Genomic DNA, 15359 nt, shown 5'->3' with positions numbered 1-15359 from the left:
TGCCAGAGATCCATAGATGAAGACTGAAGACACCTTAGTGGATTATTTTAGGACTACAAAATAGCAGCTACATTAGGCATAGTCATTTTACTTTGATCAGTTTTAGCATACGTTCACACTAGCATATAAAAAGTCGGTCTCCTTTTCATTCAGAAAAATATGGTAGGATGGTTTTTTTTTTCTGATGTGATCGATGTGCTATCAGTTTTTTTTTTTCTCAGCAGCTATTGATCATTTACAGGACTATTTACAGTGTCCTATGCTACTGAATGACAATGTATTTCTAAAAAATGGATGCCACTTGGATTTTTGTTCTTTTCTAGACTTGAATAGGTGAGCCTCGGCCACTTTAGGTACCCTTAGTGGTGATGGTATATGATATCTCAATGGAATGTCCCACACCGCCATCGAAACAATATATACCATTGTATTGGAGCTCCAGCCTTTTCGACTCCTTTTTTACTGTTTTCCAATTCCGCACCGGCTGTTGATTTCCAATTACATCATGTAGACAGCAAATGACATTCTTGCTGTAAGTGATTTGGAACATTAAGAACCTGCACAAATGCATAATCTCAGATTAACCTGCTTCTTTATTTTTCCACGCACAGGCTAAGTACAAAGTGTCCAAGGCTTTGTTTTAATGTGATATTGTAACACCCCCATGTCTTACTTACCTTTTGCAATGATCAAATACAACGGAATCAATACAATTAAAAATGTTCATTTTTTTTCTTTTTACCTCATTACCTTTTTGAATACGAAATCTATACACCGCTAAATATTCTAATACATAGAGGTAAAGCTATTTGTTAGAATTGTTGCCATGAAGGTTTAGTATTCCCTATATTTTTGGGACGTTACTTTGAGACATTTTGTTTTCAATGAGGGAGTTGTGTAGGGTTTTTTGGGTTTTTTTTTGTTGAGGGGGTGAGGGATTATTGATACAATTTTGGGTTTATGTAATATATTTATCACTTTATATTTACCACTTTATATTTACTTTTCTTCTCTTTCCCTACATATATTAACCAAGTTTCTAAACCTAGTAAAGCATTGGCTTATTTATTTTTCTTGCTTATAGGGCACTTGCAGATGACCGTACGTTCGGCCGACGTACTATACAGTACATCGAAAACTCTGATAGCACTTGAACCAATGTTATTCAATAAGGCAGTATATAAGTCCGATTCCTTTGCGAAAAAACAAATTGCAGGATGCTCCATTTACCTTCGAGAATCAGATGGCGCTTGGACTTTCAAAGTCAGACCATGCTCAGATGACATCAAAGTGTGGTCCGATTATCAAGCTCAGTTCTGGAGCTGCTCCACCTTATGATTTACAGTACCCGAATGCGGGAACTATCTGCCTCCTATACAGATCAATAGGAGGCAATTGTGCAGTATCCGGCTGCAGCCACTATCAGAAGGTGGAGCAGCTTTAGAAGTGAGCATTTCCAGTCTCCTGCTGACACTGAGATCAGCTGATCGGTGGGAGTTTGTTGGCCCCACGCCAGTCAGACATTGATGACCGATCCTAAGGATGGGTCATCAGTGTTGCTGGCTGCAGAGTTAACGGAGGATCAGTCAGTGAGCTCATTGTCACAGTCCAATAGCAGATTTTCTAACTTGTCTTTTTTCTGAGCTCCACTCAGCTGTTTTATGACTACAGACCACATAAATCTTCAATATGCAAGGAAACAAAGCCAGTAAAGGTCAAACAATGGTACATTTCTAATGAAACCCAATTCCAAAAATGATTTTTAGCCGAAAATAAATGTATCTAAGGCTAAGTTCACATTTCCGTTGTTTTCCATCAGTCACAATTCGTCGTTTTGAGAAACAACTGAATCCTGCAGAGCTTTAGTTTTTTCCCCTTAGACTTGTATTAACGACGGATTGTGACTGATGGCCCTGTATTGCATCCGCTATGCGACTGATCAGTTATGAAATGACTGACAATCGGGGGCGGAAGCAACGCAGAATGTAACGTTTTTGGAGCGGCAAAAAAACCGCACCGCGCAGGATTCTCTTGGCATCCGTCATGGTTATAATGGAAGCCTATGGGCTCCTGAATCCGTCGGAATCCATTAAATGACTGATTCCAGCGACAAATCAGTTTTTAGCAACAGGACCTGCTCAGAAGTGGAAATTCCTTTCTGGTTAGTACAAAATTCTCTCCCTGTCTGTTGGTTGGTCTGTCTCTCTCTGTCAGTCGGTCTCTGTCTCTCCCTCTAACCCCCTCTCTCATACTCACCGATCACCGTGACGGCGCTGCACAGCTAGTAGTAAAAGAATATGTCTGGCTCACTGTGTATAGACTAGGTGCCCAGAAAGAATGAGAGTCAATCAGAAAAAGAATGTTTCTGGCACACTAAGATGAATAAGAGCATGAAAAAAATGTTTTCTTGAATGCAGAATCAGTTTTATTAGTGCAAAAACGATAAATTCATCCAACGTTTCGACTATCGTAGTCGTTATCAAGGATAGAATTATCTATGTCAAAAATGGGGGAACGTGAATTCAGTAGAAACTGGTCATCACCAGAAGGTGTAAGTGATCAGGAGGTTACGATCATAAGTCTGTAATACAGTGTGAGAATAGATGGCAGCACAATTAGACTCTCTCACTGACTGGTTCTCAGTTATCTCAAAGACATACATATGCTTTAACGGGCTATCAGGGGGAGACCATAAGGAGCTGTAACCATAGGCAAAGGGCTATCTGTCCCTGTGGGACTGCTGAGATATATTGGACACAGTAAATGAACTGCCTAGCAGTACAATGTATGATTCTGGCAGTGGTGGCATAGGGTATAGGCCCCACGATCACCGTGACGGCGCTGCACAGCTGTCACACTGCTCCGGTGGTTTCTCGTGATTTTAAAACTGCCGGCAGCTTATTATTCCATCTCGTATTCCCTGCTTCCCCCGCCCACAGGCACCTATGATTGGTTGCAGTTAGATGAGCCCCCACGCTGAGTGACAGCTGTCTCACTGCAACCAATCACAGCCGCTGGTGGGCGGGTCTATATCTTGCAATAAAATAAATTAAAAAAAACGGTGTGCGGTCCCCCCCTAATTTTGATACCAGCCAAGGTAAAGCCACACGGCTGAGGGCTGGTATTCTCAGGATGGGGAGCCCCCACGTTATGGGGAGCCCCCCAGCCTAAAAATATCAGCCAGCAGCCGCCCGGAATTGCTTCATCCAGTAGATGCAACAGTCCCGGGACTCTACCCGGCTCATCCCATATTGCCCTGGTGCGGTGTCAATCGGGGTAATAAGGAACTAATGGCAGCCCATAGCTGCCATTAAGTCCTAGGTTAATCATGGCAGGCGTCTGAGACACCCACTACGCTTTCAGCTCTGCTACATTGGAAGCTCACAGGAGCCGCAGTAGAACACGACCGCTCGCTGTGAGCTCCACAGAGCAACTGAAGTGAGTCACGCTGTCAGCAGTGATGTCACTCAGGTAGTGCCTGTGTGTGTGCTGTCATGATGAGGGCGGTAGTGCCGGTGTGTGTGCGTTGAGAATGGGGGCGGTAGTGCTAATGTGTGTGCTGTTATGATGAGGGCGGTAGTGCCGGTGTGTGCTGTCATGATGGTGGTGGTAGTGCCTGTGTGTGTGTGTGTGTGTGTGTGTGTGGTGATGATGGGGGTGGTAGTGCCACTGTGTGCGGTGATTATGTGAGTGGCAGTGCTAGTGATGATGGCGGCGGTAGTGCCTGTGTGTGAACGTTGCTGATAGGGGCAGTAGTACTGGTGTATGCGGTGATGATGGAGGCGGTAATGCCGGTGTGTGCGGTGATGATGGGGGTGGTATTGCCAGTGTGTGCGGTGATGATGGGGGTGGTAGTGCTGGTGTGTGTGCGGTGATGATGGCGGCGGTAGTGCCTGTGTGTGAACGTTGCTGATAGGGGCAGTAGTACTGGTGTATGCGGTGATGATGGAGGCGGTAGTGCCGGTGTGTGCGGTGATGATGGGGGTGGTATTGCCAGTGTGTGCGGTGATGATGGGGATGGGGGTGGTAGTGCTGGTGTGTGTGCGGTGATGATGGGGATGGTAGTGCTGGTGTGTGTGCGGTGATGATGGGGACAGTAGTGCTGGTGTGTGTGCGGTGATGATGGGGGCGGTAGTGCCGGTGTGTGCGGTGATGATGGGGGGGCGGTAGTGCCGGTGTGTGCGGTGATGATGGGGGCAGTAGTACCTGTGTGTGTGCGGTGATGATGGGGTCAGTAGTGCCTGTGTGTGTGGGGATGATGGGGGGCGGTAGCGCCTGCGTGTGTGCGGTGATAAGGGCGGTAGTGCCGGTGTGTGTGTGGGGATGATGGGGGCTCTCTCCCTCTCTCCCCTTTGCCAGGTAACGGATGCGTTTTTTTTAACCAATCCGTCCCATCAGTTGTACCACAATCTGCAACGCATCATTCACATCAGCCACAAAACTGATTGTGACTGATGCAAAACAACGGAAGTGTGAACTTAGCCTAAAGGCCTCTTTACACGCAACGACATCGCTAATGAGATGTCATTGGGGTCACGGAATTCGTGACGCACATCCGGTCTCGTTAGCGACGTTGTTGCATGTGCAACGCAGGAACGACCGTTAACGATCAAAATTACTTACCTAATCGTTGATCGTTGACGCGTCGTTCCATTCCCGATTATCTTTGCTGTTGCAGGACGCAGGTTGTTCGTCGTTCCTGCGGCAGCACACATCGCTGTGTGTGACACCACAGGAATGAGGAACAACCTCGTACCTGCGGCCGCCTGCAATGAGGTAGGAAGGAGGTGGGTGGGATGTTCGTCCCGCTCATCTCCGCCCCTCCGCTTCTATATTGGGCGGCCGCTTAGTGACGCCGCACAAACCGCCCCCTCAGAAAGGAGGCGGTTCGCTGGACACAGCGACGTCGCTAGGCAGGTAAGTAGTGTGACGGGTGTTAGTGATGATGTGCGCCACAGGCAGCGATTTGCCCGTGACGCACAACCAACGTGGGCGGGTACGCTCGCTAGCGATATCGATAGTGATATCGCAGCGTGTAAAGTGCCCTTGAGTAAGACAAAAAAATGTCCCTAAAGGTGGACATCGCCTTTAAATACAAACCTTTCACAGTCGCTCCGGAGCGCAATGAATAGCAACTGTATATTGTAATGAGAATATAAATTAATAGAATAATTCTGAGAATTAGAAATCATAGACAGCAAAACGGTCATGTCAAATGCCAGTCTGGCTAGTAAGAAAAAACACGACAAAGCACTAATGTAGCTAAAGGAATAAAAATAAAATCAATTTTTCTTTATTTTGTAGCTTTAGCAGATTAGGTTGTGCTATCTGTGGATAGAATTACTGGTGTGTCTCCTTTCTAGATTCAGCATTCTTCCATTCTAAGCGAGTTTGAATTGAACTCTTGTATGATTTATAGGCCAAGTCACGGAAAGTAATAGCTGTGTAGGAACATGTCTTGTTTCTCTTTTCTCTTGCTTTTCTGCTGACTTCATCATTTTCAGTGTTACATTGGAAATCCCAGAAGTTCTCCCAGCTCATTAGTTGCACAGGGTCATTTTATATGTCACAAAATTATACTGTGAGAAATTCTGCAGCAATTCCGTATTGATCACTTCTGCATACACAACTCTGCGGTACGCTCCGGCCGCGTCGATTTTTAGCTTTTTCCATATCACTACTGCGTTTTATTTCGGCTATTTGCTATTGACGGAAATCAAGGTTGAAGTGGAAAATGGTAAATGCTGAAAGACGACCAACAAAGCTTTTCAGGAGTCTTTATTAACCCCTTCCCAACCATGGACGTACCGATATATCCTATTTTGAAGTGACTTCTCACAAATGGACGTACCGGTACATCCTGCAGGAGAACGAGCACGAGGATATGTTGCCTCAATGCCCAAGAGGGTTTTGACACCCCTCCCCTCCACTCGAACACCCTGCACACACACACAGAGGCAATCAAAAGCGACCAGTCAATCGCAATAGGGAAGCACTTCTCGCCAATAACAATGCTTTATACATTGGTGTGAAATGCTGACCGCACCAATCAGTGTCAGGACCCTAAGTAACATGGTGGCAGTATCACTCCATTGATCACTCTGATTGGCCAATCAAATGTGATCGGCCAATCACAGCATTGTAACATGGGTGGACAGTGGTGATTGGTGCTCTCTTTGACCGCACCAATCACTATGAAGACCCCAGTGACTTGGCAGTGGTCCCACCTACTGTGAACGCTGCAACTGGTTGGTCTGCGCAGACTGACCATTCACAGTAAAATGATGGCATACAAAATATTGTTACTGCTCTGCACATCTCCATTCCAGTCGGTATTGATGTGCAGAGCAGTTGTATTACCGCCGTGCTACCGTTTGTTTGCTGGGACTTGTAGTTCTGCTGTTGTGCTCCTGCTGTGTGATTTTTAGAATCTCCCAAATTCACTACCCTTTAGGGATGCAGTACTTTTTTTTTTTCTTCTGCATCACTTTGGTGTGTGCGTTTTGTGAGCTGAACACCTACCAGTGACATACATCACTGATGACCAACCGTTATATACATTCTCACCACTTCAGTGCGTGCAGTGTATGTGCAGAGTCCTGACGTTCGTCATTGATAGGCACCCATGCTCCTTTTTATTTTTAACAGAACCATTTTTGTTCTGTCATTTTTTACTCTCACATCACTGCGGTGTGTGAGCGGAGCTCTGATTTGTGAGGTACATCACTGATTGGTACCCATGCTCATTTTTTGGACAGAACTGTTTGTTTTGTTACTTTTCACACTTGCACCACTTTGGTGTGTCAAATATGTGAGCTGAGCGCTGATCAGTGATGTTCATCACTGATTGGTATCCGTGCTCAATTTTTGTTGGGTTTGCTTTTTTTTCTTTTTTTTTTCTTAAAAAAAAAAAATTGCTGACACGGTTAGATAGATATAGGAACAGCAGAAGTTTATTCTAGTTCAATAAAGTTTACACCAAACAGGTCTAAATAAAATTTTGTTGCACAATACATATAAAACCACTACAAACTAAACCACTCTCCCCGGAGAGTATATTCGGCTGAGGCGGCATACTCTTTCCTTGCCTCCGATACTGATAGTGAGGGAGAGGATGCCACATTCCTCTACTTTTTCTCCTCCATCGAATCCCCAGGCAGACTCCCCAGGACAGCAAATCAGCGAGTGCCCACTGTTCGTGACCCCCTGTGGACCTCACCCCCTGAAGATTTTGAGCCATAGATCCTGATTTTGTGGCCCGATGAGGAATCCAATTTGTCACTGCCAGCCTCAGAGAAATTGACATTTTCAGTCTTTTTCTCTGAGGATTTTTTAAATATCATGGTGGTCTAGACAATTTTGTAGCCCCCAACAATTTTGTTCCCAAAACCTCACTTCATCATATGCTAATTGGACCCCTGTACCTGCGGTAGAAATGATGACATTTTTGAGTCTTGTTCTTCACATGGGGATACATAGCCAGAACTTTGGCAATATTGGAGGCTTTTACTTTATATAACACTCCACTTTTCCACATGGCTATGTCTCGGACACGCTTTGAGGCTGACCTGTGACATACATCAATGATCGGAACTATGCCATTCTCAGTCTTTGCATTACAACTAGTGATGAGTGAGCACTACCATGCTTGGGTGCTCTGTACTTGTAACGAACAGTTGGATGCTCGGATGGGTGCCACTCGAGTACCTAAGTATAATGGAAGTCAATGGGAGACTAGAGCATTTTTCTGAAAAATGCTTGTTTCCCATTGACTTCCATTATGCTCGGTACACGAGTCACACCCGTCCATGCATCCAGCTGTTCGTTAGGAGTACCGAGCACCCAAGCATGGTAGTGCTCGCTCATCACTAATAATAAATGTTGGAAAATCAACAGGTGTCAGTGAAATCAGGGGGCCTTAACATTGAGTGTCTGGTACATAATGTATTCTCTTCCATTGGAATAGCTAGCATGTAATGATTAATTTCCTCTACAGAGTTGCAGCTTACCAAAGCAATATTGGTTGTTTACTTGGGGTAATAAAAGCAGGATCTGCAGCAATGAGCCTACAATGACTTTATAGGCAGGGAAGCCACCAAGTGGTTGTATAGATAAGATAACTACTGTATAGAAATGATAGCAACTTGTCCCTGAGTATCTCAGGACCCAGATCAGGAAAGTGGCATTCAAATTAAAGGGAAGCTCTTTTTAGACAATTACCTATTGTTTAAATACTGTATTTGTGTTACATTTTCCCCCTTTGTTTGGGGTGAGGGGAGGTTAATGTTTTTCTTTTACACGTCACAATCTTTTAAAAAAAAAAAAATATAAAAATATATATATATATATATATGTATGTATATATAATATATATGTGTGTGTGTGTGTATGTATGTATATATATATATATATATATATATATATATATATATATATATATATATATATATATATATATATATATATACCTGTGTGTGTGTGTATATATATATGTGTGTATATATATATATATATATATATATATATATATATATATACCGGTGTGTGTGTGTGTGTGTGTATATATATATATATATATAATATATTAATCTCTTCCTATTCCCACACTGGCCACCAGGGCTTTTTTGGACTCAAATGTCCTTTTATATTCCCGAAACAACACATGAACATTGCCATAATGCTTAGATCCCGACCCTATCTTTTTGTCTAATGAGCGTGTGCAAAGGTCATTGTGGAGGTAGGGGGGCAGGGACAACTTGACATTGCATATCGTGATTGTTGAATCCTGTGTTATCAGATGTGTATAGAGGCAGTCAGCCTCTGCTGATAATATGGAGCCTTGCTGAAAACTCTCCCTGAAAGGTATGAAGTATGGGTCTAAAAAAAGCCCCAGTGGTCACTGAAAATTACAAGATTAATAAGTTTGTTCTTAATCAAGACCATGATATGAAAAGAAAAAAAAATATTGTCAACACTTAATAAAAACAACCCTGATTTAAACAAAAGGTCATTTTGCAATGATCACTTCCCTTTAGGTTGTTTTCTCTTTCCTAATATTTAGAGTAAAAGGCTATATATACTATTTTGTGATCTATTCCATAAATATATTTGAGCACTAATATTCATGTGATAATTTGACAAATTGATCCCATCGACCATGCACTCTGTTTTTTTCTTCTTTAGGAGTCCCTTTCCCAAAGAACTTCCTCCAGATCTGCAAGAAAATCTTGTGCAGACTATTCCGTGTGTTTGTCCATGTGTACATTCATCACTTTGACCGTATCCTACTCATGGGAGCAGAAGCGCATGTTAATACCTGCTACAAGCACTTTTACTACTTTGTAACAGAACTGAACCTCGTAGATCGGAAGGAGCTAGAGCCACTGGTAAGCTGTCATACAACTTTTCTCCTAAATCCATCTCATTGATTTTCTGGCATGTGTGAGGTGCTTTATGTGAGGCGCTACCTCCTAGAAGCAATGAAGAAGCTCCATATTCACAGAATGTGTGTAAACTTTGTCAGGGAAAAAGGCCTCTGTGCCCTGTGAGAAATGAGTGTCAGCACAAAATGTGTTATTCCTAGTGTCTGTGTTCCGTCCAGCGCATGCGCCAGCACTCCAACTGTCAGGACATGGCCATGCCTTCACTGGAGGCACCACTTACTGTAAAGCCAGCGCTAGCAATCAAGGTAGATTCAATTAAGGGATGTATAACAAGTGTGGAAGATGGACTAAATTGACCAATTGACCAAGGGTGACTGAGCACCTCATTAGCATATTTGGGTAAAGATTTTTTTTTGTCAAGAAAAAGCATAAGATTTCAGTTATTAATCCTGACCATTTTTTGGTTTTGCCCTTTCTTTTTCACTCCCCATGTTCCAGGAGCCTTTTTTTTTTGTTTTTTTTGTTTTTTTTTTATTTGTCCCCTTATATATCGATACGAGGGCTCATTTTTTGTGAGAAGAGTTGTAGGGTTGTCACTGTTGAAACCCATAAACATTTTATCCCCCCTTCCCTGCCATTGGTGGACATGGTTTTTGTAAGCTGATCTGTTATTGATACTATTTTGGAGTATATGCAACAATTTGATCACTTTTTACTGCATTTATAAAGAAGGTGCGGCAACTGAAAAAAACCCCCACTATTCTGGCGTCTGGTTTTGTTTTTTTGATTTTTTTCGTCACAGCATTTATCTTATGGGTAAATTTAGTTTTAGATTTTGATGAGCTTTTTATGGTCTAAACAATACCAAATCTGCTTATTTTTAGATTAGATTTTGCCTCTGAAGCTCAGCCACAACCTGAGCTTCAAAGAATGATGAAGATGGTAGCCTTCAGCAGGACCCTTAACTCTCTCTTTCTTAGGACGTAACTGACATTCAGAGGAAATCGGTAACAGCCCTTGTGTCTTCTTAGTGTAACTTTTGTCCAAAGGAATCGAGAGTGAAGCAGCTGCTGATTTGCTGTAGGGCTTGCATAGCATACTAACGTTACATGATCCCAGGGAGAGCCAGTGTTTTCATCGAGAATTTTTAAAAAAAAAAAAAAACCCTCCCCGTGAGTTTCTTTCTTGCCAACCAGGTGCACATTAGGTGAAACTCCAATGCAGCACAAAAAAAGGAAGAAAAAAGTCCCGCACCACCAAGCGTTACCTTGAGAGGGTGTCACACAACTGTGGGAATTAGCTCAGGCACTCCGTGATCCCGGCTCAGAGGTGCACATCCGGTTAGATAAAGAATTCCATATACAGTCCATGAAAGGGATGAGACCGCACTCTCCAAAGTATGCCAAATGATCTCCAGCCAATTAACCCGGACCGTGGGTATTGACAATAAAAAATTTGTGAAAAGGCGAGTCTCAGTAAAAACATACCTTATTTGTTAATTAAAAGTCCATAATGTTGGTATAAATTAGTCTACGCGTTTCTGGCGCAATGCACCCTTAATCAGGGAATAACCTATTAACCAACTATTATTATTTTATAATAATTTTAATTGTTTTGACTTTTAATTGTTTTTACTGAGACTCACCTTTCTACTAATTTTTCACTGTTTTCGTTGCTGGAGTGAAACCAGCAGTGGGGATGAGCATAGGCTGTTATTTTACAGAGGAATATAGCATATTAAGGAGGGGCTGTCCATGTGATACTTTTTACATTATTTTCATACTCTCCATGTTTTGGTTTTTTTTTTGTTTTGTTTTTTTTTTTACATCAGGGGATATTGGTGGGAAAATAGGAAATACTTGTCTGTTCACATTTAACAAAAAGGGAAAAGAAAAATTCTGACCCACAAAACCTGAGAGAAGCTCGGCCTAGGGGAACAGAGTCTGACAAAGAGGCAAAAAGGAGGAAGACTCTGGGGAGTGGCGCTAAGCTGGCTCACTACCAGAAGGGCACGCTAGAAACCGGACACTGGAATCCGTGGCTGCTTGGGTACTCGAGTCTCGGTAGCTAAATCTGGAGGGCAGGAGGATAACAAGTCTCTTGGCCCCAACAGACCACCTGAAGGCAAAGCCGCAGATTAGGGAACGGAATCCGCTGTCAGCAAAGCGGTACCTGCAACGGCCCGTGCAGCCTGCCATATGGGTGAGAGAATTACCACAAGAGACAGAGGAGAGGGCCTCAGCCTAGCTAACGCAGCGTGGCCCTGAAAACCAGGAAAGAGCGTAGTGGGTAGGCCTCACACCCACCTGGCCAGGGATGCTTCTCCGACTGCTTCCAAGCTATTCGGATCACCATCATCACCACCTGTACCAGTCTCCCAGGACTTCCTCACCGGTTACCAAGTAAAGTGAAAGGTAACAAAACTGCAGTCCTTTTCCGTTATTGTCCACATTCTTGGCCCTGCACACTGAAGCTCACCAGTTGCCCAAAAATAGACTCTCCAACGGTTGTCCCGGGGTCCTGCTCCACTTGTGGGGAGCAATGTCACCTCAGCTGTGCCATAATCATCTGCCCCGGGGATTACACAGCGCAGCGGCGGCCAACATAGCCGCAGTACCACAGGTGGTGTCACGAACCTTTTCTTTTAACTACAACTCCCATCATCATAATCCTCATCCCTTTATTATTGAAAGACACCGCCAGGGTCGCGGAACCGGACCCAGGGCTGTGGAGTCGGTAAGCCAAACCTTCGACTCTGACTCCTCAATTTCCCTTGCACCGACTCTTGACTCCGACATGTATTGCTTATATTTAAGTGAAAAATGTATTGTAGTACAATGTGAATATCAGACATTTAATCATTTTTATGATACAATATTCAAGATATTTAGATAGAACATAAAATATAGTTAGTGGAATACAACTTTAGAACACAAAACTGTAATAAATTGTAAATATGTTATACAATATGTAATACACAGTAGATTACATATATATCTTGTGTATGCATGTATAAAATATATATACCGTATTTTTCGGACTATAAGACGCACCGGACTATAAGACGCACCCTGATTTTACAGGAGGACAATAGGAAAATAAAGCTTTAAGCAAAAAAATGTGGTCATGACACACTGTTATGGGGCGAGGATCTGCTGCTGACACTGTTATGGGGATAATGTCCCCAAATTCTCTACTAAGGTACCCCATCCTGGTAATGATCCTCCTGCCTTGTATATGATCCTGCTCATATACCCCCATCCTGCTCATATACCCCCATCCTGCTCATATACCCCCATCCTGCTCATATACCCCTATCCTGCTCATATTCCCCCATCCTGTTCATATACCCCCATTCTATTGAAATATTCCCCCATCCATCCTGCTCATATACTCCCATCCTGTTCATATACTCCCATCCTGTTCATATACCCCCATCCTGTTCATATACCCCCATCCATCCTGTTCATATACCCCCATCCATCCTGTTCATATACCCCCATCCATCCTGTTCATATACCCCCCATCCTGTTCATATGCCCCCCATCCTGTTCATATACCCCCCATCCTGTTCATATACCCCCCATCCTGTTCCCCTGTTGGAGCCGTTCCCCTGCAGCACGCGATGTCTTCCTGTCTGTGCCGATCAGTTGATCAACACAGATCAGCTGACCGGCACAGACAGTAAGACATCGCGTGCTGCAGGGGGACGGCTCCAGACACGGGGGACGGGTGAGTGTACTGATTCACTGCCCCCCCGCGCTGATGATGACGCGCGGGGGCCAGTGAATACAGCCGCACATGATCACTCCAGGCTGTAATTGCCAGGGGTGATCATGCGGACCGGCTCTTTACTATGTGCGCGTCCCCGCTCGTCCTCCCGCCCACCTGTAGCGCCGGCTTCTGCGCTGAGAAATGGTCGGGAGGATGGGCGTGCATATGTAATGAGCGGGCCCACGTGGTCACGGCAGGCGCTGCTGCTGCCTGCTCGTGCCCCCGATGACCCGCTCCACCGCAGCACCCTCATTCCCGGCCGCAGCCCTATAGTCAGACCATAAGACGCACCCCCAACTTTCCCCCAACATTTGGGGGGAAAAAAGTGTGTCTTATGGTCCGAAAAATACGGTATATATATATATATGTATGTATGTATGTATGTATATATGTATATGTATGTATATGTATATATGTATATGTATATATATGTATATATATATATATATATATATATATACATAATGTTCTATCTAAATATCTTGATTATTGTATCATAAAATTAATTGTCTGCTGTTCACATTGTACTACAATACATTTTTCACTTAAATATAAGCATTATACTAAATGTTATTATTTAGTATGTTTTTGTTGAAAACTGTTTTTTGCCACTTACATAGTGTATTACATAGTGTTATATATATTACAGAGTGTTATATATAACACTATAATATATATATATAACACTATGTAATACACTATAAGTGGCAAAAAACTTTTCAACAAAAACATACTAAATAACATTTGTGCAGTCTATGAATTTCTTGTAAGAAATAGAATTGCCTCCATCAGATCCTCCTTCGCAGATGACCTCAAATGTGACCTAAGGCTATGTGCGCACTTACCGGATTTTGCTGCGGATTTCCTGCGGTTTTGCTGCATGTTTCGCTGCAGAAAATGTTCATAACATCTCTGCAGTGAATCACCAGCAAATCCTATGGAGAAAAAAAATCCTGTGCGCACTGGGCGGAATTTGACAGCTGCATGTTTTGCTGCGGGAATCCCGCAGCAAAAACAAGTGCATGTCACTTCTTTTCCGCACATCGCTGCGGGATTTCACTCCATTGACTCCAATGTTAATCATGAAATCCCGCAGGGAATAACGCAGGCAGCAAATTCTGTGCGGTTCACTGCGTTTTCCTGCGTTATTCCCTGCGGTATTTCGCGGTTTACCTCCGGTAATGTACATCGCTTGTCTGCGGTTTTGCAGGGAAGTGATGTCATTACAGGAAGAGGAAGCCGTGCAGAGAGTAAACACACACACATCACACACACAGAACACATCACAGACATAGAACACACATAGAAAGAAAACGGAAATATAGAAAAAAAAGAACGTGGGCTCTGCTGCATATTCACCTTCCAGCCGAGGTAAGCACACAGCGGCGGCCCGGTATTCTCAGGCTGGGGAGGGAGAGGGGCAGGGGTAATGTCCCCCGCCTCACTCCCCCTCCGGCAGCCGAGAATATCAGCCGCAGCTGCCCCGGCACTGTCGCATGCATTATGCGACAATACCGGCGTGTCCTCGGCTCTTTTTGCCACCGTGTAGCAGTGGTGGCAAGGTAATACAAGGGTTAATGGCGGTGGGGGACCACCGCTATTAACCCCAGGCTTGATCATGGCAGCGTCTATGTGACAGCTGACATGATCAACCCGTAAGTAAAGTGAAAAAACACAGACACCGAAAAATCCTTTATTTTAAATAAAACAAACAAGCCTCGTTCACCATTTTATTAACCCCTCCCGTACCAAAGCTCCGACGTAATCCACAGCTCCGACTCCGGCGTCCTGCACTGCTGACATCCAGCCGCGACTGTCACAGACACAGGCTGAATGCAGCAGACAGCAGAGGTAATTACCGGTCATTTCCCACGGCCGGTAATGTGAACTCCCTGCCGACCGTGGGAAATGCAGCGATCTGTCCTCTATCTATCCCTCTATCCATCCGTCTATCTATCTATCCCTCTATCTATTCTTCTGTCTATCTACTATTAGAATTAAATGTATTTTTTTTTTTTTTCTTCAATGTGCTTTATTGCATTGAATGCAATAAAGCACATCCCAACCCGCACGCGGCAAAACCGCGGCAATACCGCGAACAATACCGCGGTAAAACCGCAGCAAACCGCGGCAAACCGCATGCGGTTTCCCGCGGTTTTTTACCGCGGGTGCGGTAATCTTTGAGGACATGCGGAATTTTCT

General features: G+C 43.9%; 1 protein-coding gene across 1 annotated transcript in view; it reads left to right on the top strand.

Annotated features, from left to right (window-relative positions):
• MOB3B (MOB kinase activator 3B) overlaps positions 1-15359 on the top strand; it is a 125773-nt gene that overhangs the window by 58577 nt on the left and 51837 nt on the right. The window contains exon 3 of the mRNA XM_075316901.1: positions 9184-9386. Within this exon, the coding sequence (XP_075173016.1) occupies positions 9184-9386 (203 nt within the window). The remainder of the gene's footprint in view (positions 1-9183; positions 9387-15359) is intronic.

Source organism: Anomaloglossus baeobatrachus, chromosome 1, assembly GCF_048569485.1.
Source record: "Anomaloglossus baeobatrachus isolate aAnoBae1 chromosome 1, aAnoBae1.hap1, whole genome shotgun sequence".
In the NCBI taxonomy this organism is placed as follows: domain Eukaryota; kingdom Metazoa; phylum Chordata; class Amphibia; order Anura; family Aromobatidae; genus Anomaloglossus; species Anomaloglossus baeobatrachus.
The sequence above is the reverse complement of the archived record's forward strand: the minus strand, read 5'-3'. Positions and strand labels throughout refer to the sequence as shown.